The sequence below is a fragment of the Lissotriton vulgaris genome, chromosome 3_1 (genome assembly GCF_964263255.1).
Source record: "Lissotriton vulgaris chromosome 3_1, aLisVul1.2, whole genome shotgun sequence".
NCBI classification, from domain to species: domain Eukaryota; kingdom Metazoa; phylum Chordata; class Amphibia; order Caudata; family Salamandridae; genus Lissotriton; species Lissotriton vulgaris.
In genome coordinates, this window is record NC_141689.1 from 83,255,748 (window position 1) to 83,281,894 (window position 26,147).

Sequence of the window (26,147 nt, forward strand, 5' to 3'; positions counted from 1 at the left end):
TTGCTACGCAAAAATTTCCGGATCCAGTCTGACGCCTGGGGATATTCTAAGGTAAGGAATCTATCACTAACGTGTCTCTTTCAGATAGGGGTAGACGTGGATGTTTTGACGTCTTAGATGCACCGCCACCGTCGCCAGGCACTTTGTGAAAACCCTGGGTGCCGTGGTGACCCCGAAAGGCAAAACCTTGAATTGGTAGTGCTGGTTTTGGATGGTGAATCTGAGGTATTTTCTGTGTGAAGGATGTAGCGGAATGTGGAAGTACGCACCCTTCAGGTCCAGAGTTGCCAGAAAGTCCCCCTGTTGAAGCAGTGGGAGAACTTGCTGCAGTGTTAGCATGTGGAAATGCTCTGATAGAATGTAAAAGTTGAGGGGCCTGAGATCCAGGATGGGCCTGAGGGATCCGTCCTTCTTTGGAATCAGGAAGTACAGGGAGTAAACTCCCGAGCCTCTTTCCTGCAAGGGTACGAGTTCTATTGCCCCTTTTTGCAGCATGATTGACTTCCTGCTGCAATAAGTGCAAGTGCTCGCCGGACATAGGACGGTGCCTTGGGGGTATGTTGGGTGGAGTGGATGTGAGCTCCAGACAATAACCAAATTGGATAAGCTTTCTGACCCACCTGTCCGTGGTGATGGACTTCCACACGGGCAGGAACAGCTGGAGTCTCCCCCGACCGGAGTTGTGTGGTCGGGGGGCAGTGACAATGTGTCACTGTTTGTTGGCGGTAGAGGACCTGGAGCTGTTGTTGCCACGTCCTCTGCCCTTGGCGTTGTTGCCACGGTATCCACCTCGACCCTTGTTGGTATAAGTAGTCTGGGTGTTGCTTTTGTAGAACTGCGCTGAATGCGAAAGTTGACCCCTAGAGGTGCCTCTAGTATTGGAGCGACGAAAGGACCCACTCCGAAACTGCTGGGACTGCAAGGCACCCATAGATTTTGCAGTATCGGTGTCCTTCTTCATCTTCTCAAGGGTGGTATCAACCTCAGGGCCAAACAGGTGATCTGGGTTGACCGTTTGGTTCAAGATGGTAGTTTGAATGTCCGGCTTGAACCCAGATATCCTCAGCCATGCATGTCTACGCAGCATAACGCTAGTGTTAATTGCGCGTGCGGCGGGGTCAGCCACGTCCAGAGCGCACTTTATGGAAGCGTTGGTAATTAGCTTCCCCTCCTGTATTAACATTTCAGCCGCTTCCTTATATTGATCGGGTAAATGTTGCAAAAGGGTCTCTAGGGTATCATAGTGTGCCCAGTCATAACACGCCAGGAGCGCCTGCGTGTTAGAGATGCGTCATATGTTGGCTGCCTGCGCTGCCACCCTTTTCCCCGAAGCCTCAAAGACCTTCGACTCTTTGTCTGGGGGAGGAGCATCACCCGTAGTTTGCGAGTTGGCCCTCTTCCGGGTATTGGAGACAACCAGGGAGTCCAGAGGCAACTGTCCTTTAATGTAAGTTGGATCTGTGGGCGCCGCCTTGTACTTTTTGTCGATCCTCGGGTTGATGACCCTCGCCCTGGTGGGTTCTTTGAAGACCTCAGTAGCGTGATTCAAAACACCCTTCAGCATTGGCAGTGTCTTTACAGTCTTTTCAGAGACAGAAAAGGTGTCAAATAGGAAGTCGACTGTAGGAAGGTGGATACCCGACTATGGTTGCCCCCAACTTTTTGCCTGGTGTTTTGCTGGTTTTCCGACTTAGTTGACCTGGGACCCTGCTATTCAGGACACCAGGCCTACTGCTCTCTCTCTCTAAAATGGATTCCGTGTACCTTAGGTGCATTTACCAATTGGTACTGGGCCACCTTATCAGACCCTGTAACTGAGGGCATAGGTGTACCCAGGGCCTACTAGGGGCTGCAGCATGTATTATGCCACCCCTGGCTGGCCATCTACATCTGACACAACTGGCTGCACGACAGCTGGGGCAAGGTGGTGTAATCACCCTTTGCTTTAGATATAGTATACCTATATCTAACCCTAAAATGGACACACAGATTCCTATCAGTCACTCCTATGGCAGGCCTTGACAATCCTGAAGGCAGAGTGCTTGGAATCGTGTGAGATGGTGCTCTGGCATGAGCTGATCCCGTTTGCAGCTTGCGGAACCAAGTCCTAATAGCTGTTCCATGATAACGCATACAATATACTCTTAAGTGCATTACAATCCTCGTGGTTATATGCTATCTTTGGTATCGCTTTATCAAAACATGTCGAGTAAGGTGTCATACGAATTGGAATACTAACCCCTCGCCAATTCTGGCGACGGGGTTAGCATTCCACCCTTCTAGAGGGACACGACATGTATGTAACTGTGAACCCCGGTTAAAGTTAACTGAAGCCTCAGCTCCACAAAATGGATGCTGCCACCACAGACACGAGTCTGACCCCCTGCAGCTGGGAGTCCTTCCAGCGAGGGGAGCCTGGACAAAGGGTTTCCTGTCAGGGGCGGTGCTAGCACCGTCCCAGACATGGTTTTGTGTATCCTGGGTAGGCAGGGCTTTACAGGAAGGTGACTGCAAGTGGCACCCCAGTGCTCACTACGCATCTGCCGGCTAGAACCAGTTCCAGGGGCACACCAGCCCCTGGCCTGGGGAAAGTCCGGCATGGGAGAGGGGTGTAACCACCCCCCTTCCTGGTCCCACCCCTAGGGCAGGACCTAGTCGCGTACCCACCCCTTTCTTTAGGATAAAGGCAGGAGCGGGGACCCTTCCAAATTAGATCATCTTTGAATCAAGATACTACTTTCTACGAAAGGAACTCGACTTCTTAAGATTTCTCCCTTGTGGCTAAGGAGTAGTCACCCTGCATCCGCAGGCACCATCTAAGAACTCTGCGGTTTGCTGTTTGAGTGGAGTGATCCATTGTTTCAGGCTTCACAACCTCACTATCTGTTTGAGTAGAGGCTGAGACCATTTCAACCTTGCCAACCTTTTCAGAAGGGCACTCAGTCTGTGTTTGGGCTGTGACTGTCACAGCCCTCCTATCCTGTTCTGGAAAGTCTGTCTGAGCCTGGGCAGTGGCTACCACTGCCCTTCCAACCTTTTCAGGGAGGAATGGTGCTTGGACTGGGGCTGTAGCTATTACTGCCCCACTAACCTGTCTGGATAGGCCTATCATTCTGGAGTGAGTTTCTTGCTCCACCTCAGCCCATGCTGAGAGTTCCAGGTCATTCCCCAGTAAGCAATCTACAGGTAGGTTATCTGTCACTGCCACTCTCATGGGCCCTGTGACATTACCCCAACTGAGCTTGACTACTGCCATGGGATGCCTTCTCTTCACTCCATGAATGTCTGTCACCTGATAAGTAAAACCAGGGGTCAGTTGAGCAGAGGGGACCAGATGGTCACTCACCATGGTGAGGCTGGCCCCTGTGTCTCTGAATGCCTCAACTTTCTGACCATTCACTAAAACTTCTTGTCTATACTTTCCCAAAATGTGGGGTCCAGTAGTGAAGTTGGCAAACCCCATGCCAGTCTCACAGACAAGAGTGTGGTCAGGGAACCTGGCTAGGCCATAGTCCTCCTGCTGACCTAAAGTAACGCCCACCACATTCTTGGGGGCACTCCCACCACCTGGGGGATTACCACTAGTGGTAACAGGAGGTCTGGAAGTGTTACTTGGGGGTATGTTTTCCTTATTGCTATTTTTAGGGCACTTGGCATCACTTTTGTAATGGCCCACCTGTTTACAGGTATGGCAATAAGGTTTCTTCTGTTCTGAAGGAGTGTTCCGGGACCCACCACCCTTGTTGGAGTTTTGGGGCCCTTGGGAAGTCTTCTCTGTGGATTTATCCCCACCCTTCTCTTGAGGCTTGGTTGATTCCTTTTTCTGGTCACCACCCTGGTTTTTAGGCCTAACCCTGGTTCTGACCCATTTGTCTGCCCTCTTACCCAATTCCTGTGGAGAGGTCAGATCAGAGTCTACCAGGTGCTGATGTAACAACTGGTTCTGACAATTATTTAAGATTTGCTCCCTCATAATTAGATTATACAATCCTTTAAAATCAGTAACCTTACTACCCAGTAGCCAGCCTTCAAAAGCCTTAGTGGCACAATCAACAAAGTCAGTCTAATCTTGAGACTGAGTTTTCTGGGTGTCTCTGAACAGCATCCTGTATTGTTCAGTGGTTAAACCAAACCCATCAACCAGTGTATTCTCCAAGATTTTGTAATTGTTAGCATCCTCCTCCCTTGTGGTGAGGAGCTTATCTCTACCTTTACCATCAAAGGAGAGCCACAAGATAGCTGCCCACTGACTTTGGGGAACACCCTGCACAGTGCAGGCTCTCTCCAAAGCAGTAATCCATTTGTGGATGTCATCCCCTTCTTTAAAGGGGGGCACTATCTTATTCAGGTGCTTTGTATCAAAACTCCTTTCCCTATTGCTAGGTTTATTGCTGCCACCAGTGGGCTGTAGCCCACATAATTCTTGCTCTCTAGCAAGGGCAAGTCTCTCTTTGGCCAGGGCAAGTTCTTCCCTTTCAATCCTCAGTTTGATTGCCCTTTCTTCAGCTTCATACACTCTCCTCTTAGGGGAAGACATTCCTCTGTGAGAAGAGTTGAGAGAGCCATTGGTTCGAAAGGATCTGTTAGAGCCTCTTGATAGAGACCTAACTCGTCCATTCCCAATGTTAAGCTGACCTGAGAGTGGGCCCAGGAGTCCCCTAGTACCAAGCTCATGTCTGCTTAAGTTGGACCTGGTTAGTCTATTGACTTCTACCTGTCCCTTATCTGCCTCATCCCCTGACAACTGGTCATCATCCTCATCCTCAGCATCATCTGCTTCCTGGAGGGGATGGTCCTGGCTATCAAAGGGTCCCTGTAAGGAGGGCAAACTTCCTTCTGGATTAGAAGGGTCTGGGTTACCAGCCCTACTGGCATCATAAGCCTCTAAGAGACCAATCAGAAAGGAAGTGGTGGGGTTAGACCCCTGTTTTAGTTTCCTGAGAGTACACACTTGTCTCATCTCATGGAAGCTAAGAGCAGCATATTTTGAAGTAAGGACCTGTGGAGGGTCCACTGACACAAGGGGATACTCAGAGTTTCCTCCTTTGTCTGACATGCTGATTCTAGTGTGGTGTAAGTGATGCACCTACCTACACTATGTGTTTACCTACTGATCCTTTGCTAAGAGTTGCAGCCAAGGTGTGCTAAGCCTTGAGGAGCTGCAACAGCTGGTTCAGTAGAACTCAGAGTATTCTAAGCTTAGTTATATGTACCTGAAGTACTTATGTGATCTTTCAACAAGATATTCTTAGGATACGTGTGGTAAAACAACAGCAAGCTCAAATCCCAACCGCTGCTCACCAATGTGAGAAGGTGGCCTGATATGCAGTTCTCACTATTCTAGTGAACACTATGTATCAGTCCAGCAACCCTTATTGATGATTGGTTGTAAGTCAACCTTATAGACCAGCTATCCTAGTAGCGTGGATACGAGCAGTCTAAGGCTAAAGACTCGAGAGGGCGTGTTAAGCCAGCTGTTATACCACACATATACCCCTTGAATACCAAGTGAAAGGACACCACACAAGTGTTATGAAAATAAACAGTTATTTATTAAGAATCACAACAGCCCTGTACTCTTTATGAGGACAGGGTACTAAGCACAACCCAAAACTCTTACAAAAATACTTAAGTTAGCACAGTATATACAAATGCCCGAGGGGCACGGAAAACCATATACTAGAAAAGTGGAATGCGAAATTACTAGCAGGTAAGTACAGTACTAATAGGCTTTGGAATCGCTAGGACTTGACTATAGAATCGTTAGATTACTTCTAGGAGACCCAGGGGACTCGGGTGCAGTGTGTGCACTCTCACGCGAGATGCGGGACAAAGTCTATGGTAGCTAGGAATTGCAAAGTTAGTGTTCTCGGGCGAACCCGACCTGGTAGGGAGAAAACGAAAGTAGATTCTGACCCTTGGATAGTGAGGCTATGCTGGGGCACCGAAATGCCGAAGTTACCTAGCCCAGGGGCCGCAGCTGCATAGGACTCAAAAGACGTCGGTGTGAGAAGGTGGCCTGATATGCAGTGGTCACTATTCTAGTGCACACTATGTATCAGTCCAGCAACCCTTATTGATGATTGGTTGTAAGTCAACCTTATAGACCAGCTATCCTAGTAGCATGGATACGAGCAGTCTAAGGCTAAAGACTCGAGAGGGCGTGTTAAGCCAGCTGTTTACCACACATATACCCCTTGAATACCCAGTGAAAGGACACCACACAAGTGTTATGAAAATAAACAGTTATTTATTAAAGATCACAACAGCCCTGTACTCTTTATGAGGACAGGGTACTAAGCACAAACCAAAACTCTTACAAAAATACTTAAGTTAGCACAGTATATACAAATGCCCGAGGGGCACGGAAAACCATATACTCTAAAAGTGGAATGTGAAATTCCTAGCAGGTAAGTACAGTACTAATAGCTTTTGGAATCGCTAGGACTTGACTAGGGAATCGTTAGATTACGACTAGGAGGCCTAGGGGACTCGGGTGCAGTGTGTGCACTCTCACGCGAGATGCGGACAAAAGTCTATGGTAGCTAGGAAATAGAAAGTTAGTGTTCTCGGGCGAACCCGACCTGGTAGGGAGAAAACGAAAGTAGATTCTGACCCTTGGATAGTGAGGCTATGCTGGGGCACCGAAATGCCGAAGTTACCTAGCCCAGGGGCTGCAGCTGCATAGGTCTGAAAAGACGTCGGGAATCCTCGTGGACGGACCAGGAGCCGGAAGAAAAGATGCTGGCCGGTGACCAGTGAAGAAAGTTCAGTTGGATCCAAGCCTGGATCTCGAAGATGGATGACACCTGAAAGCAGAGGGGACCAAGTTCGAGACTACTAGCCAGTAGTCAGTGGGCACCAGGAGGGCACCGGATGGTAGCCACCTCGACAAGGTGAGTGGGTGACGCTGGAGCTCGAAGATCTCACGGACCAGGAGGCGTTGTCGGCGACCAGGATGGAGGATCGAGCTGTCCCACGAAGATAGAAGCTGTCGGCGTCGCTGGACCCAGGATTGGGCAACAAAGCCTTGGCAAATTCAAGCCCACGCGGTGGACCTAAAATGGCGTCTGGAGTGGACCAGGAGGGTCCGGGGTGCCTCTCTCGAAGAAGGAGGCAAGGGCCAGCCTGGAGCAACCAGACCAGCAGAAGAGTTGTTGTCGGGCGTCGTTCGGAAGGCCACAAGCCAGCCGGCTAGTAGCCAAACAACGCGGTGCACAGCAAACAGCAGAAGGGCCCCACGCCGATCGTGGAGATGCAGGGAGGCTGACCTTGGGTGCTGGAGCTGCGCAGGGTCGGGGCTTCTCGGACCCCAAAGCACTCACCAGTGGAGGACACGGTGGGCTTGCAGTAAAGATGTCGTGCAGTCTTGGCGATCGTCGGTCCCTCGAGGTCTCGTCGCACTCACGGTTCTCAGCTTGGCTGTAGAGGTGAGTAGAGGTCAGAGGTGCCAGGGAAGCCGGGTCTCGTCGAGCTGGGTCGTCGGATTCGTGATGAAGGACTTGCAGCAGACCGCAGTGTTCTTTAGGATGGTGCCCGCTTGATGCAGGGTGACTACTCCTTAGCCACAAGGGAGAATCTTGAAGAAGAAATCGTGAAGTCCTTTCGAAGAAAGTGGTATCTTGATTCCAAAGATGATCTAATTTGAACAGGGGGCCCGCTCCTATGTTTATACTAAAAAAGGGGGCTGACCCGGTGACTAGGTCCTGCCTATGGGTGGGACCAGGAGGGGGGTGGTTACACCCCTCTCCCCTGCCGGACTTCCCCAGGCCAGGGGCTGGTGTGCCCCTGGAACTGGTTCTGACTGGCCTATGCGTAGTGAGCACCGGGGTGCCACTCAGCAGTCACCTTCCTGAAAAGCCCTGCCTACCCAGGATACACAAAACCATGTCTGGGACGGTGCTAGCACCGCCCCGGACAGGAAACCCTTTGTCCAGGCCTCCCTCGCTGGAAGGACTCCCAGCAGCAGGAGGTCAGACTCGTGTCTGTGGTGGCAGCATCCATTTTGTGGAGCTGAGGATTCAGTTAACTTTAACCGGGGTTCACAGTTACATACATGTCGTGTCCCTCTAGAAGGGTGGAATGCTAACCCCGTCGGCAGAATTGGCGAGGGGTTAGTATTCCAATTCGTATGACACCTTACTCGACATGTTTTGATAAAGCAATACCAAAGTTAGCATTTAACCGCGAGGATTATAATGCACTTAAGAGTATATGGTATGCGATATCATGGAACAGCTATTAGGACTTGGTTCCGCAAGCTGCAGACAGGCTCAGCTCATGCCAGAGCACCATCTCACACGATTCCAAGCACTCTGCCTTCGGGATTGTCAAGGCCTGCCATAGGAGTGACTGATAGGAATCTGTGTGTCCATTTTAGGGTTAGGTATAGGTATACTACACCTACAGCAAAGGGTGATTACACGACTTTGCCCCAGCTGTCATGCAGCCAGTTGTGTCAAATTTAGGAGGCCAGCCAGGGGTGGCATAATACATGCTGCAGCCCCTGGCAGCCCTGGGTACACCTATGCCCTGAGTTACAGGGTCTGATAAGGTGGCCCAGTACCAATTGGTAGATGCACCTAGGGTACATGAGGTATTTTAGAAAGAGAACAGCCCGGCTGTGGGTCTGATTGGCAGGCCCACAGCCAGAGAAAGTCGTAAACCAGTGAAACAAAAGCAAAAAATCTGGGTGATCATAGGATTGCAGACCCTACTCTCCTACAGTCGGGAATCCTCGTTGACGGACCAGGAGCCTGGAAGAAAGAAGTTGCTGGCAGGCGACCAGTGAAGAAAGGTCGGTGGATCCAAGCCTGGATCGATGGAAGATGACACCTGAAAGCAGAGGGGACCAAGTTCGAGACTACTAGCCAGTAGTCAGTGGGCACCAGGAGGGCACCGGATGGTAGCCACCTCGACAAGGCGTGTGGGTGACGCTGGGCTCGGAGATCTCACGGACCAGGAGGCGTTGTCGGCGACCAGGAAGGAGGATCGAGCTGTCCCACGAAGATAGAAGCTGTCGGGGTCGCTGGACCCAGGATTGGGCAACAAAGCCTTGGCAAATTCAAGCCCACGCGGTGGACCTAAAATGGCGTCTGGAGTGGACCAGGAGGGTCCGGGGTGCCTCTCTTGAAGAAGGAAGCAAGGGCCAGTCTGGAGCAACCAGACCAGCAGCAGTGATGTCGTCGGGCGTCGTTCAGAAGGCCACAAGCCAGCCGGCTAGTAGCCAAACAACGCGGTGCACAGCAAACAGCAGAAGGGCCCCACGCAGATCGTGGAGATGCAGGGAGGCTGACCTTGGGTGCTGGAGCTGCGCAGGGTCGGGGCATCTCGGACCCCAAAGCACTCACCCGTGGAGGACACGGTGGGCTTGCAGTAAAGATGTCGTGCAGTCTTGGCGATCGTCGGTCCCTCGAGGTCTCGTCGCACTCACGGTTCTCAGCTTGGCTGTAGAGGTGAGTAGAGGTCAGAGGTGCCAGGGAAGCCGGGTCTCGTCGAGCTGGGTCGTCGGATTCGTGATGAAGGACTTGCAGCAGACCGCAGTGTTCTTTAGGATGGTGCCTGCGGATGCAGGGTGACTACTCCTTAGCCACAAGGGAGAATCTTGAGGAAGAAATCGTGAAGTCCTTTCGAAGAAAGTCGTGTCTTGATTCCAAAGATCATCTAATTTGAACAGGGGGCCCGCTCCCATCTTTATACTAAAAAAGGGGGCTGACCCGGTGACTAGGTCCTGCCTATGGGTGGGACTAGGTGGGGGGTGGTTACACCCCTCAGCCATGCCGGACTTCCCCAGGCCAGGGGCTGGTGTGCCCCTGGAACTGGTTCAGACCGGCCTATGCGTAGTGAGCACCGGGGTGCCACTCAGCAGTCACCTTCCTGAAAAGCCCTGCCTACCCAGGATACACAAAACCATGTCTGGGACGGTGCTAGCACCGCCCCTGACAGGAAACCCTTTGTCCAGGCTCCCCTCGCTGGAGGGACTCCCAGCTGCAGGGGGTCAGACTCGTGTCTGTGGTGGCAGCATCCATTTTGTGGAGCTGAGGCTTCAGTTAACTTTAACCGGGGTTCACAGTTACATACATGTCGTGTCCCTCTAGAAGGGTGGAATGCTAACCCCGTCGCCAGAATTGGCGAGGGGTTAGTATTCCAATTCGTATGACACCTTACTCGACATTTTGATAAAGCAATACCAAAGTTAGCATTTAACGGCGAGGATTATAATGCACTTAAGAGTATATGGTATGCGATATCATGGAACAGCTATTAGGACTTGGTTCCGCAAGCTGCAGACAGGCTCAGCTCATGCCAGAGCACCATCTCACACGATTCCAAGCACTCTGCCTTCAGGATTGTCAAGGCCTGCCATAGGAGTGACTGATAGGAATCTGTGTGTCCATTTTAGGGTTAGGTATAGGTATACTACACCTACAGCAAAGCGTGGTTACACGACTTTGCCCCAGCTGTCATGCAGCCAGTTGTGTCAAATTTAAGAGGCCAGCCAGGGGTGGCATAATACATGCTGCAGCCCCTGGCAGCCCTGGGTACACCTATGCCCTGAGTTACAGGGTCTGATAAGGTGGCCCAGTACCAATTGGAAATGCACCTAGGGTACATGGAATCCATTTTACAGAGAGAGCAGTAGGCCTGGGGTCCTGATTGGCAGGGCCCCAGGTCGACTATGTCAAAAACCAGCTAAAACACAGGGCAAAAAGTTGGGGGCAACCATAGTCAGGATGTACCTTCCTACAGTGACTGCAAGTGGCACCCCGGTGCTCACTACGCATCTGCCGGCTAGAACCAGTTCCAGGGGCTTCGCCGGCGGGGGGTCCTTCGGCTCGACCGCTGCGGCGCCGTCCCTAATGCGCTGTAGGGACTCTGTAACCTTTTTAGTGAATGCGGCGGATGGACGCGCCGGTTCGACAGGCTCCTTAGCGGTTGGTTTTGGAGCTGAGTCCGACGATGTTCCCCTCGGAGTCGACGCACTTGGCGCAGCCCCCTTGGCCTTGTCGTGTGGAAGCGGGGCAGAGATGTTCTTCGGGTCGTCTGGCCGCTTCTTCGGGTCGGTAAGAGACATTTTGGGGTCGACCGTCTTCTTGGGATCGAATCGACCCTTGCCGACCTCGACAGTCTTCGGTGCCGATGCGCCGCGTCCGACCCCTTCACCTTCACCTTCGATGCAGTAGCCTTCGGTTCGGCCATTTTGACGTGGCTCTTCGGCTCGACGGCCCTTTTAGATTTCTTCGGCGCCGAGGCCTCCGAAGTCTTCGATCCGACCAATGCGATGCGCACTTTCGGTTTAGATATCTCCGGCGTTGAGACCGTAGATTTCACTTTCGTTTTCTGTGTCACCGGGAGTGAATCGGTACCAATGTCCGTGGCCGGGCCAGCAGGCGGGGCCGAGGAACTCGCAGCAAGGTTTCGGGTAAGGCCCGAAGGCGATCCCTCGACCTGGGCCTTATGTATTTGAAAGGCCCCTGAGTCAGTCTGAGGAAGCTCTTCGTCCGAGTTATACTCCATGGTGGCAAGGGCCCCGTCGTCGTCCCCTACCTCCTCGACGACTTCACCGAAATCTTCGGTCTCGGCGTCGTAGTCGTCCTCGACGTCTGACGCGGGGTTAGATTCCAAGACGTCCTGGATATCTTCATCCTCGACCTCCCCAGCATCGAAGAAGTCCGTTGGCGGCGGTGCAGATTGCTGGGCCTCCAAGCGCGCAACTCGACAGAGCTTGAGTGTTTTCTTGGACCGGAACCTGGAACAGGCCATACACTTGGCCTCGTCGTGGTCCGGCGACTGGCACTTGTTGCACACCGGGTGTACGTCGATATGTGGGTACTTCGAGGCACACACCGGACATCGTTTGAATGGACTTCGTTCCATGATGGATGGTCGTAGAGTTAGGAGCGTCGACTAGGCCCTTCCGCGCCGAAAGCACGCGGAAGTACAAGCTTGGCTGGAAGCCGAGGAAGTTGCGAAGCCGAACGCAAGACAATACCGACGCAAGTCCTAAAGACCCTTTGATCTCAAGTAAAGTTAAGTCAATTCTTATCGATTCCGACAAGAGGGAACCAAAGACATCCGAACCCAATGGCGGAAAAAACCAATCTGGGGATGGAGTCAATGCCCATGCGCACTGTAGTCCAGGGGAGGAGCCACCTATCTCGTGATACTTCGAAGACTCTTCCAGGACAACAATGTGCAATCATCCGGAACCAACACTAGGCGGCGTTCTATGCACAGATATGAATTGAGCAGCCCACATGCCTCGAACATAGTGTTTCCGGGGTCCCGCGCATGGGCGGGAATATTCTAATGCTTATGACTATTGATGAGGATTCCCTTGGAAGAGAACAGGGAAAATGCTTTCGGAATCCAATGGAGGAGCCCAGCTCACTTGTGCACCCAACCCGCCAGGGAGATGCCAATGGAAGCGAAAGGGAGAGCGCAAGGAAGGGATTCGAGCAGGATGACTCCTGCTACGATCGTGCTGCAAAATGTTTCATTTTCAAAAGCAGACAGTGATTAAGGAGTAGTTTCTGTCCTGTAACTCCAGTTCTGTAGTAGGGGTATCTCTGTTATAGTCATAATCTAGTGAATAGTCCCGCCCATGTGCGCGGACCCCGGAGCAATCAAAAATAATCTCTTAAGCTGTCAAAACATGCAGACCTGCATAGACACTTAAGAGAGAATTTAAAGACCGATAATGCAGCCTATATCCACAGGCTACACTGTCCAATACTTCAACTGGAAATTCCACCAAAAACCACAACAGCACAGCCTGTCCAGGGTTTTCCACAGAGAAAAACCTTGCTTTGAACAGCAAAACCCTCTGGAATGATAGAGAGGAAGGAGTGGACAGACAAGCCCCATAGGCTGCCATTATGTGGCTCAAAACAGGATACTGTGCCTTTAAGAGAACTTCCCAGAAGCCTCACAGTATCCCAGAATGCAGTGCAGGTCCCTTTCACCTTCAGTTCTTTTTGAAGGCGTAACACGCCAGACCTGTAGCATTCCTAACATGAATATCTCTCTCCACCGGGGAGGAGGGCGGGCGCTTATGACTATAACAGAGATACCCCTACTACAGAACTGGAGTTACAGGACAGAAACTACTCCTTCTGTAGTAGGGGATCTCTGTGTATAGTCATAATCTAGTGAATAGAATGGCAAGCCCATCCCCACACCAAAGCGGCGGTGGAGAAACGAGAAATAACACCACTATTGTGCGAACAAATTTCGCAGCGAAGCCTGCCCAACCTGAGCATCTGCCCTGGTATCAGTGTCCAGACAGTAATGCTAAGCCAAGGTATGGACCGTCTTCCAAGTGGCGGCCATGCAGACTTCTGCAATCGGAACCTTAAGCAGCAAAGCAGTCGCGGCAGCTTTGCCCCTGGTGGAATGAGCCTTAGGTTTACCTCCTAAGGTCGTATTAGTCTGTTGGTAACACAATAGTGTACAGGACACAATCCGCCTAGAGATGGACTGTTTTGAGGTAGCAAAACCGGTCCAGACTGATTCATAATTGTCAAACAATTGATCTGAACCACGAATATCTCTGGTTTTAGCCAGATAAAATTCCAACACCCTCCTAACATCCAGGGAATGTAGGGACCTTCCCGCTGGAGATGCCGGATTCTGAACAAACGTAGGCAAAGTTATTGTCTGATTGACATGAAAACCAGAAAGAACCGTAGGAAGACATTTAGGAAGACATTTAGGATGAGTATGCGTAACAACCTCAGCAGCTTGAAATACAGTATAAGGTCCTTGGCAACACAACGCCTGAATACCACTCCCCCTGCGGGCCGATGTGATGGCCACGAGGAACGCCGCCTTCCAGGACAGATGCTGAAACGAAGCCCTATGAATAGGTTCAAAAGGCTCCTACATCAATCTGGACAGCACCACATTCAATTCCCATGAAGACGAAGGAAGCCAGACAGGAGGGAATGATTTCTTCCAGCCTTCCAAAAAATCTTTGATCACAGGGATCTGGAAGAAGGAAGTCTGAAGGGCATTTCCTGTAGGCAGTCAGCGCAGCAATATGAACCGTAATTGATTAGACATTAAGGCCCGACTGCGCCAGGCGTAGAAGATACAGAAGGAAGACATCTTCCTTACACGTCGACAGGGCATGGTCCTTGGACATGCACCAGATGCATAAACTTCTTCCACTATTAAGCAGAAGAAGTCCTAGTGGAAGGATGCTTAGCCTCCTTCAGTATGTCCATACAAACTTCTGGTAGATTCGAATGGCCATATCACACTATCTCAGGAGCCATGCAGCCAAACTCAAAGACGAGAGGTTGGGGTGCAACGTCTGCCCCCTGAACTGTGCGAGAAGGTCCGGCCTGCAAGGCCTCCGTATGAGAGGACGGAGAGACCGGTGAAGCAGGTCCGTGAACCACCACTGTCTGGGCCATTCCGGGGCAATCAGGATCATCCGCGCCCTGGACTGGGACAGCTTGATGAACACCGCCGGAATCAAGGGAAAAGGTGGAAAAGCGTACAGAAAGCTGTTCGACCAGTTAATCCAGAACGCATTCCCCAGCTTCCCCATAGGCAGTACCTGGAGGCGAAGTCTCGGCATTCGCCGAAGACTTCTCCTAGTACTTCGTCGTTTATGACCCACTCATGGCTTTCCTGAATCAGTCTGCTCAGCAAGTATAACCGAGCATTCTGCACACCTGGCAGATGGGTAGCCGTTAAAATCAGTCGCCAGATCGCCTGCGCCTCCTGCGACAGAGTGCGCGATCTCGAACCCCCCTGCTCGTTGAGGTAATACATTGTGGTCAAATTGTCCGTCTGTACAAGCAGAGAGTTGGTGTGGAAGGACGGAAGAAACGCCTTCAATGCCAAGGGAACAGCTCTGAGTTCCCAGAAAATGTGATACGTGGACTCCATCGGGGACCACGTTCCTTGTATCTGCAAGTCTCCGGAAAGCGCCCCCCCCAGCCGTGGGGAGACGCATCAGTCACGACAGTCTGTGTGGAAATGTCCTTGTGAAAGGGAACCCCTCTTAGGAGATTCTCCGCTGAACACTACCACTTCAGAGACTGAAGAGCACCCAGAGACAGTCGTATCTTGTCGCCCAAGGATCCTTTCCTCTAATCCCACTGATCCTCCAAGCACTCCTGCAAAGGTCCCATGAGCAGCCGTGCGTGTGGCGTGAGGAACATACAAGAGGCCACCGACCCCAGTAGAGAAGACACCGTCTCCACTACCGTAGATGGGGCGGTCACAAGAGCCTGAGCCTTCCCAAGGGGAGATAATCGACTCTCCACCGAAGGAGACACGCTTGCTGACAGCGTATTGACGGAGGCTCCCAAGTACTGTATGCACTGGACCGGAATGGGGACAGACTCGGACATGTTGATGTGCAACCCCAGCTCGTTCCAGAGAACGCACGTCCTCCTGAAGTGCGCCTGAGCTTCCGAGAAGGAGGAGGCCCTGATCAACCAATCGTCCAGGCACGGTTAGAGAAGCCACCTCGTTTTTCCACAGGCGTGCAGCTACCACTGCCATGCACTTCGAGAATAGTCTGGGCGCAGACTGCAGCCCGACTGGCAGTACTGTGTACTGATAATGATGGGCGCAGACCTGGAATCGCAGGAACTTCCTGTGTGCAATGAGCACATGGGAGTATGCATCCCGTAGATCTATGGCACCAAGCCAATCTCCCTGTTGCGGCAGAGCATAAACCTGATGCAACAACAGCATGCGAAACTCCTCTACTGCGAATCCACTTGTTTGCTTGTCGCAAATCCAGAATGGGCCTGAACTCGTTCCTGTCCTTCTCATGAACCAGAAGAACCGGGAGTACAGACCTCGCCTCTTTTGAGACAGAGGTACGTCCTCTATCGCCCTTGTCCTATACAGGAAAAACGGCCTCTGCTTAGAGCTCGCACCGCTGAAACCGCGAGCCGACCGGAGGAAGTGCTGGAGGAGGGCCGATGAACCGAAGACTGACTTAGACCCAGCCGGCCTTTGTTCGCCGAGGAGCCACAAGCTCTCCCGCGAATGCGCGCAATATACTTGTAAAGCATTAAATGGCGGCCCGGGACCACCGGCAAATCCTGGGAGGAAAAACGCCGCTAGAAAGGGCAGAAGGCCTTAGGCCGTACTCCATGCCCCAAACCTACAGCCGTCCAAAAGTCTCCGATTCAGACTTCATGCGGGCCACTCACTACTCTCATGGCAACCCAAGGGTTGCCCAAAGAACGGGAGAGTAGAAGCACACTGCTGAGCCGCAGGCTGCAGAGACGTCAGGCAAATAAAAGTATGGCAATGTAGGACAAACCCACAATACCTGGGGGTCGGCAGGAGAGAAAAACTTCGCTCCGACACCGATGCCTAGATCCGAAACTATCAGGCCCATTAGACCACCTCTTGTAAGGCTTCCCTCCTGTCTCTCGGCAGAGGAACCACAAACCGGTGAAGAAACCCCCCCCCACGAAGGGATCTCACAACAACGGTCCAACAACCGCGGGCCACAGCGCGAGGCCTACATGCCGCCACCCCTGCGACCAAGTCAGGAGCACGGTCGGAGCCAGAACCTCCTGCCAGGCGGTAGTGGACGAAAGGTAAGTCCCGCCAACCAGTAAAGAGTCGGAGAGGGACTCCCCGTACTCATGGCAGACGCATCCCTGGCATCAAGGCACGGAGGTTCGCAGACTGAGGGGCAAAAGGCCCCTGGGGAGGTGGACGGAAGAGGGAACCGAGGGGATTTTGAAACATCCCCGGTGGTCTCACCAGTAGTGGTCGAGCAGGAGGCGACCTAGCAGACGTGAGGCATGCAAGCACTCAAAACTAAGCAAAAGGACAAACGTCCCTCGTGTACACGTGGTGAGTAACCACAAACTCCCCATCAGAAGGGTTCCTCGACGCTGATCAACTGCTCTGCGTCGTGACTGGAAGGTGCCGGGAACACAAAGTCCCCTCTACGACGGGAGGCTCACCAAGGAGCGAGGCCTGGAACCAGACCCAGGCGTCAAGAGCCGGCAGTACCCTGCGGCTGTAACAGATGACGCCAACCTCACTACGACGTCACCATCACTAAGACAGTGACTGTCTCTATGACAACCAACACTGAGACGTCAAAATGTCACTAGGTGTCAACCAAGGAGACGCCGAGCCATCCCTAACGGTGACGTCCTGACCCAACGGAAGAGGGCAGAGCCCAAGTGACCAATGCCCCAAAAGGAGCATCACTGCTCCATGACGTTGAGCCTCACCGCTCCATGACGTCTAGTCTCACTGTCCCCTGACGTCTAGTCTCACTGTCCCCTGACGTCGAGCATCCCTGCTCCATGACGTCGAGCATCACCGTTCCATGACGTCGAGCATCACCGCACCATGACGTCGAGCAACACTGCTCCATGACGTCGGGGAACCCCATGACGTCGAGGTACTCCATGACATAGAGACACTCCATGACGTCGACGTCGAGACACTCCATGACGTCGAGACACTCCATGACGTCGACGTCGAGACACTCCATGGCGTCGACGTCGAGACACTCCATGGCGTCGACGTCGAGACACTCCATGGCGTCGACGTCGAGACACTCCATGGCGTCGACGTCGAGACACTCCATGGCGTCGACGTCGAGACACTCCATGGCGTCGACGTCGAGACACTCCATGGCGTCGACGTCGAGACACTCCATGGCGTCGACGTTGAGACACTCCATGGCGTCGACGTCGAGACACTCCATGGCGTCGACGTCGAGAAACTCCATGCTCGAGGCCCTCCATGACGTCGAGGCACCTCATGACGTCGAGGCACTTCATGACGTCGACGTCGAGGCACTTCATGACGTCGACGTACTCCATGACGTCGACGTCTAGGTAATCCTTGACGTCGACGTCGAGGTAATCCTTGACGTCGACGTCGAGGCACTCCATGGCGTCGACGTCGAGGCACTCCATGGCGTCGACGTCGAGGCACTCCATGACGTCGACGTCGAGGCACTCCATGACGTCGACGTCGAGGCACTCCATGACGTCGACGTCGAGGCACTCCATGACGTCGACGTCGAGGCACTCCATGACGTCGACGTCGAGGCACTCCATGACGTCGACGTCGAGGCACTCCATGACGTCGACGTCGAGGCACTCCATGACTTCCAGGCACTCCACGTGCCGACTGGAACCGCGTCATAGCTCAGACGTGCCCTTACTGGGGACAACCCCAGACAGTACAGCATGGGACTCGGTAGAGGACCTACCCTCACCTCACCCAGAGGCTGAAGATGCCTTCAAACTCCTCTGTTTGAAACCTGGAAGCCGAAGCCCCCTAGAAAAGAAGGTACAGAGAAGACAGGTGTCCAAAGACACAGGCAAGCACAGAGTACAAACCCTGTGAGCTTCAGCTTTGGCCTTCAGTTCAGCTGCAGACAAAGCACATGTCAGACTAGAAATAGTCTAAAGACAAAAAGACTGCAGAAATTCTACCAAAAAACCACAGCAGAATGCAGATAAAGGCCAAAGACGTCGAGTGAAGCTACAAAAATCCAAAAATATCACAAAAATAGTATAGAAAAAGCTCAGAAAAGAAGAGCTAATGCTCCAGGGTCCTGCTAGCAGGAGCCGGAAAAAAGAACTGAAGGTGAAAGGGACCTGCACTGCATTCTGGGATACTGTGAGGCTTCTGGGAAGTTCTCTTAAAGGCACAGTATCCTGTTTTGAGCCACATAATGGCAGCCTATGGGGCTTGTCTGTCCACTCCTTCCTCTCTATCATTCCAGAGGGTTTTGCTGTTCAAAGCAAGGTTTTTCTCTGTGGAAAACCCTGGACAGGCTGTGCTGTTGTGGTTTTTGGTGGAATTTCCAGTTGAAGTATTGGACAGTGTAGCCTGTGGATATAGGCTGCATTATCTGTCTTTAAATTCTCTCTTAAGTGTCTATGCAGGTCTGCATGTTTTGACAGCTTAAGAGATTATTTTTGATTGCTCCGGGGTCCGCGCACATGGGTGGGACTATTCACTAGATTATGACTATACACAGAGATCCCCTACTACAGAATGAAGCATTTCACCAACTCACCTGACTGTTTTATACTCATGAACTTCCAAACCATGTTCATAAGACTATGAGCAAAGCACCGTGGGACTTGAAGTATGGTAAATCCAGTCACGTGATTTATCTCTTTTTAAAGCACACCCAAGCACACCTGAGCTTTTGCACTGCCTTCTGTGAGCAAGGCAAAAATTGCCAAAACATTAGATATGGAAGCAGTCGTTGCAGAAATTTGGAAAGTAAACCTCTTTGTGCAGCAATGGGCCTCATTTTTGTTTGCCTAACAATGTTTTGATGGGCTGCTCCATACCCATTTTTTTTCATTACTTCTGGGGTCCCCACGCATGGGCGGGAATGTTCGGTGCTAATGACTATTGAAGAGGATCCCCTGGAAGAGAACCTAATTTGCATCAGTAACATTTTAATGTAAGTGCTTAAAGAGGAAACATTGTGAACATTGCAACTTGCATACAACCTATAATGCCAGCGTTCAAAGACTTAGTAGCTACTCTGCCAAACACATTTATGACACCCTTACATAGCACACAAATTGACTGGCAGAAGCAACAGACAAATTGACCAATAAAAAGTAGTTAGAGAGACCTCTGGAATAATATATGTAGAAATAAGAGGTGGACAAATATATTTAATATGAATGCTGAGACAGCCAGCACCTTTCATCTACCACACCTCATTGTGAATAAATGTGTAATTTAGTGATCAAGAGTCCACCCATTCCTGATTCTTAGTGGCTCTGTAATAAGTACATGAATGCATCTTACCTCTACACAGTTGTAATGACGCAGAGTCTTGCAGTGCTTTATTTTGGAAGAGTCATCCATGTAGAAAAGTGAACAGAGTTCACAAAAGTATCCAGTTTTAGGAATAAGAAACTCCAATCCTTGAAAACAAAGTGTCAAACATCAATTTACTAAACAATAGCAGTTCATAATAATGGCAGCTAAAATTTAACAGGTCAAAAAATTAAATCTATAAGTAGCTAGATTTACACAAGCACGATTTAGTGAAAACCAGGTGTAAAATAGCAAGTTTCTTACCTTATGTAACGCTCTTTCTAGTGCCCCACAGGCACCAGACTGAATCTGGAGACATGTTTCTTTAGCAATACCGTTGTGTCTCAGCGTCTGATCTGTCCTGGCCAGGATGGGCTTGTGAGCACTTACATGGATGACACCTTCGCACTCGGACATCCGTTTTTTTCTGATATCTGTCCTCATAGTAGGATGCAGAGCCTTAGTATTCAGATTGTGCTAGTGTGCAGCTCTTTAAATTGAAAATAATTTTTGAAGACCCAAGAATCAGTTTCCCAGAATCGAGGGGAGAGTGGGTTGGCAAGGAATTTGCAGTTACGTAGAGAATCCAATAGAAGGAAAATGCTACTTACTACTGTATGCATATGTTCTTGGCATGTAGAGCTGTTGAATCTTATGGTATGCTTAGATTGCCATCTAGTGTTAGGTCTGGATGTTTGCACTCTGTTTTGGTTAGAGGAAGTCTTTCCAGTCACGAGGTAGGTGACTCCTCCTTTCAGTGATAGTGCGCATGGGCATCGACTCCATCCTTAGCTTGTTTGCCGCAGAGGGCGATGATGGAGTTAATGGGAGTAGTAAAAGAGATGCCCATGTATTATATTGTATCTAAGTAAAATAGCACTTCATCAGGTATAGGTTCCCGGGGAGGCAGGTGAATGAGATTCTACAGCTCTACATGCCATGAACAGATGCATACTGTGATAAGTAGCATTTTCCATTCAAGACATGTGAGCTGTAGATCACATGCTATGCACAGGGTATATTACAGTTATCTTCCAAAGAGGTGGCTAACCTTTAGCTGTTGCAGTGGTCTGAAATACTGTACTTAAAACTGCCTGGCCCACACTAGCTTGTTATCACGTTTACACAATAGTGTCTGGTGTATGTGTGAAGTGTAGACCACGTTGCAGCTCTGAATAGGTCATCTATGGGTATATTTCCTAAAAATGCCATAGAAGTCCCCAGTTTGAAGAATGCGCTATAGAGGGAATTATTATTGTGCGTTTAGCTTTGATGTATGTAGCATATTTGAATGCACTTAACTATCCACCGTGCAATACTTGATTTTGATATTGGAATGTCTATGTGGTGGAGCAAAAGCAACAAAAAGTGGTTTGCTTTTCCTGAAAGGTTTTGTCATTTCTATATAGTAAAGGAATTTTCTTTTTTACATCTAAGGTGTGAAGAGCATGTTCTGCCACTGAATCTGGTTGAGGGAAGTACCCAGGCAACTCAAAATATTGGTTGATATGAAAGGCAGAAATAACTTTAGGTAATAATTTAGGGATTAGTCCTTAGAACCACTCTGCTTTGGTGCATTTGCAAAAAAGGCTCTTCTATGGTTAGTGCCTGAAGCTCACCCACTCTCCTTATTGATATGATGGCCATGAGGAAGGCTACCTTCCATGTGACAAATAGTAGTTCACATTTGTGCAATGGCTCAAAAGGCGGAACCATGAATCTTGTAAGAACAATGTTGAGATCCCACACTAAAGCAGGTGTAAGTCTGGGTGGAATTACTCTTAAGTCCTTCCATAAATGCTTTAATAGCAGGCACTCTAAATAGGCACAAATGTCTGTTTTGAAGATATGCAGCTATTGCAACAAGATGTAGCGTATAGATGTGTACGCTAAATTGGAACGCTGTAGATTTAGTAGGTAGCAAGGAAAATGCTGTACCAGTATGCGTCTGTTCTTGGCATGTAGAGCTGCAGAATCACATACTTGTTCATAGATTGCAATCTGGTGTTTGGCTCGGATGTTTGCACTTTGTTATTGTCTTGGAAGAAGTCTTTGTAGTCACGAGATAGGGGACTCCTCCTTTGGAAGATAGAGCACATGGGCATCGACTCCATCCTTAACTGGTTTTTCGCCATGAAGGGAAATGATGGAGTTGGTAAGAAACAGAAAAGATGTCCATGTGTAATGTATCCACGTAAGATAACCGTGGAACAGATAGAGGTACCGAGGAGGTGGGTGGACGTATGTGATTCTGCAGCTCTACATGCAAAGAACAGATGCATACTGGTAAGTAGCATTTTCCGTTCGAGGCATATGAGCTGCAGAATATAAACTTGCGCATAGACTATAAACAGTTGTTAGAAGGTGAATCTGACACTAGGGGCCGCCGGATTTTTCACTTTTTGAGCACCTAATTGTTGAGCTTTTACTGTGGGGGAGCCTCATAATCTGGGACTCACCTGCATGAGATTTTACTGGTGTACCCCTGGCTTGACTAGGCTGCTGCACAGCAGCTGGAGTATGGGACACCGTGCTGGTTACGTGCAGACACAGGTGTACATGCGTTTGCACACGTGTAGGGGCTGCGCAGGGGATATTCCTAGCGTGCGCAGTACAGGAGCAGCTACAGAGTGAATGGTGTGGGAGGACTTATGCAGAATTGGGTGGGGACATGGAATAGGCTTTATACCCTGGGAAGGAACATGCCAGGGAAAGTCAGTGTGTTTTATTGTGTTTTCACTTCATTATTCCCCTATTGGGATGTGGGGCCCATGGCTAAATGACTTACACAAGGCCTACAGATTCCAGACACGCATTAAAGTCCAGTGTAGTGGATGTGAAAATGAGTATTCTGCAGAGTCAAGTCAAAACTCACTTTATTCGAATAATAAAATTCATAAAAGCATACTATACAATAATAAAATAGTGCCAGATATTACATCATTTTATAGTAAAAAGTGAAGTGTATTTCCACGTTAAAAACAGTTCAGTTCATCACTACATTGTTATTTAATGCGTCAAGTACTATGGCTCCGATTTGACCGCCAGTCTAAATTTCCTACTGCGAACAGCTACCACAAAGAAATTTGCAACCCCAAACATAACCAAAGGGAGTTCCATTAATTGCAGATAAATTAAAGCTGGCTTCGTCTTTAAAAATCCCTTATCCTTTAAAAGAGGAAGAATAAACTTTTTCCTACCACCGCTGTAAAAAGCACAAAAAAGTGTAAAGTGCATTGTGTCTTGGATTGATAGCACATTCACAGGGGGCAGCATCCTCGGGCCTACACCACCCTGTCGAGTCAGTTAACAACAGATGGATTTGATTAAATCGGAATTTCGTCAACAACCAGCGATGGAAAGGTATAGTTACAATGGTGAGGTATGGTTGAATGGATAAGGACGAGATTAACAGGTAATGTGCCCTTACCTTGGGGTTTACTCAATTGCAGGGCTTCCCATTCCTGCTCTCTGATTTTAGCGAAATTGACTTTCACCCATTTTAGATCAGCTTTTATTAGACCCTCTGGATTTGTAAAGATCTCCACTGAATTTCCTTTACTTTCTCCAATTTCAAGCAATCTCTTAGGATCTTGTGGTTCAGGGTGAGATTAGGATTCAACCATGTTTTTATCCATAGTAAAATAGGGGCCATACTTATTATGTGTGAAATATAGCCTACCCCTAGCTCTTGGTGAACAGCAAAGGTTGCCGTTGATTGGGGGGAGTGCCAGGAGTGACCGGAGAAATTTATTTTCCTCTTTCTTGATAGACTCAAGTTGTTTGAACCCCCATATAGCGGCCCCATATCTTGAAATTGCAATGGATTTAGCTTTATATATAGATAAAATTGCTTCACACGGTTTCCCTCCTAACCGCTTAGCAAAACCCAATATTGCTGCAGATCTTCTCACCACGTTTACTTTGGCGGTGATTTGGTGGACCCATGTGCCCCTATCATCGAAGTCAACTCCCAGATACGAAAATACTTTCACTCTGGAAATCACAGTCGTTACAAACAAAAGTTTTGTTGCCATACTTTCTCGAACCCAGTGTCATGACATGTGATTTTCCATTCTTTATTACTAGTCCAGAGATGTCCAATTCACCAAAGGAATTTAGTAGCCTTTGTAGCCCAAGAGGTGTCTGTGCCAATAAAACGGCGTCTTCCGCGTATAGGAGTACTGGAATGGGCGTTCCTCCCATACACGGAATATCAGATGTTGCCTTTACCAGTGTCTCTTCCAGGGAATTGATATACAAGGTAAATAGCATAGGGGCCAATGTGCACCCTTGGCGCACCCCTCTACCTGACTTAAACCCTACTGTACATTTACCCTCCTGTGTCATTCTTATTAGCGCAAATAAATCCCATTGTAGCTCAGCCAGGAAATACACCAATGGGCGATCAAGCCCTAGGTCCAGGAGTATGGTCCACAGCCTCGACCTATTAACTAGGTCAAAGGCCGTGTACAAGTCCATGAAACCCAGGAAGATTGAGCCCTTGGCTGCCACCGTATATTTATTAATGATAAGATGTAAATTGAGGCACTGATCTTCCGTGCCTCTTCCTGCTCTGAACCCATATTGGGCGTCTGATTAAATCTCTTGCTTTGTGGCCCAATCTGTAATTTTGACTAAGATAACTTTCCCTAGGATTTTAATTGAGGAGTCGAATAGGGATATAGGCCTTTAACACCTAGGGTCCCCCCTTTGGCCCTTCTTAAACACTGGGATAATAGGACCATGTTGCTGGGGAACCGGCTACTACAGATGTATTGAAAACATTCATTAGTATTTTAGCCCAGTAAATGGGGTTTGCCTTAAACAGATCCGGGGGCACGCCATCGGAGCCTTCACTACGTCGAAGGAGAATGAATATGGCAGCCCTGTTTGATCAGTAGATAGTACCCCAAAAGTTTTCAACTCTAGGTTGCTACCATAAATTTGTTCAAAGTGACTAAGCCAATCCTTTTCTGAGATATTGACTTATAACGTACTATTCTCAGTGCCGGCGAATAGTGGGTTATTGACTATGGCCCAGAATTTAGAGCTATCCTTCATAGTTGCCTTATCCCTCAGTGCTGACCAAGCTTCATTTTTTATTTCCTTTTTGAAAGCCTGCACTATAGATCTATAAGCTTTCCTTAGCTGCGTAACTTGCATTTTATCTCTAGGTTCTTTATTGAGGGCCTGCATGAGGAGGTTATGGGCTCTAGTGCAATTTCGGTCGAACCAGCCCTTTGCGGGGGAGGTTTTAGACCTACTATTAACTGTGAGCTCCTTAGCCACTTGGAGACAGATTTTTTTATATGAGGCAATTACGCCCCCCTCCTACCCTACTGGATCGGCACCTACCTTCATGCTAAGCGCATTGAAGAATTCTTCGGGGATGACCGTATGCCACTTTAGGCTCCTCCATTGAATTTATTAAGAAAAGAAATACTATTGTCCAACTCCAAAACTACAGGATTATGATTGCTGAACACTGAGGATGTGGCATTATAAAAAAGGTACATGGCTTAAGAGTCCCGGGGATATAAATATGTAGTCAATAATTGATTCACTCTCCCTCGCTCTATAAGTCACGACACGGTCTTACCTATGATAAAACCCCGGTTCATATAGATCGGTACATGAGAGAAGATCCTCCAGGGCTTCCCCCTTCGGACTGTTCGAAATGCTGAGGGGATGAATAAACTGGCCCATCGCTATCCTCAAACTGGCACCCTAAGTGACATAAATGAACGTTAAAATCACCCAACAAAACATAATAAACAAAGGTGGTTTGACTTTCCTTATAAGATTTTAAAGAATTTGACAGTGAGCAAGATGCTCATTTGGATACCCACCTACCATCGAGTTATAAAAGTTAAGTAGTAGAGTGGCGTTATTGGTCAGGCTAACTTGCACTATCTGAAAATGGGGTGGAAAAGAATCTAGCATTTTAGCTGACCCTGCTATATTTACCGAAACCAAAAGCATCAGACCACCTCTATCTCTCCCTGCCGTCGAACGACATGCCGGGACAAAGTATGATGTGTAGTCAGGGACCATAAAAAAATCACACTCACTATCCCAGGTCTCTTGAAAGGCTACAATATCATGCTGTTTCACAAAGTTTAGCCAATCCTCTTCAACCCTTTTTGCATGTAACCCAGCAATATTCCAACTTAACACCTTTACCGTCTCCCTCAGCCCCACGTGTTCACTTACTTTATTCAGGCTTGTATTTAAGGTCAAGTTAACAGAACCGGCCAGTCAATGTAACTCTTCCACCTGGCTCAGGGGTGAGAATCGCTTTTGTAAAACCAGCTCCTCCCTAGTGTCCTTTCTAG

At 49.4% G+C, this 26,147-nt stretch overlaps 1 protein-coding gene across 1 annotated transcript in view; it reads right to left on the reverse strand.

Moving 5' to 3' along the window:
- LOC147725993 (uncharacterized) overlaps positions 1 to 26,147 on the reverse strand; it is a 273,904-nt gene that overhangs the window by 11,459 nt on the left and 236,298 nt on the right. Inside the window, exon 8 of the mRNA XM_086960111.1 lies at positions 19,798 to 19,916. Within this exon, the coding sequence (XP_086816237.1) occupies positions 19,798 to 19,916 (119 nt within the window). The remainder of the gene's footprint in view (positions 1 to 19,797; positions 19,917 to 26,147) is intronic.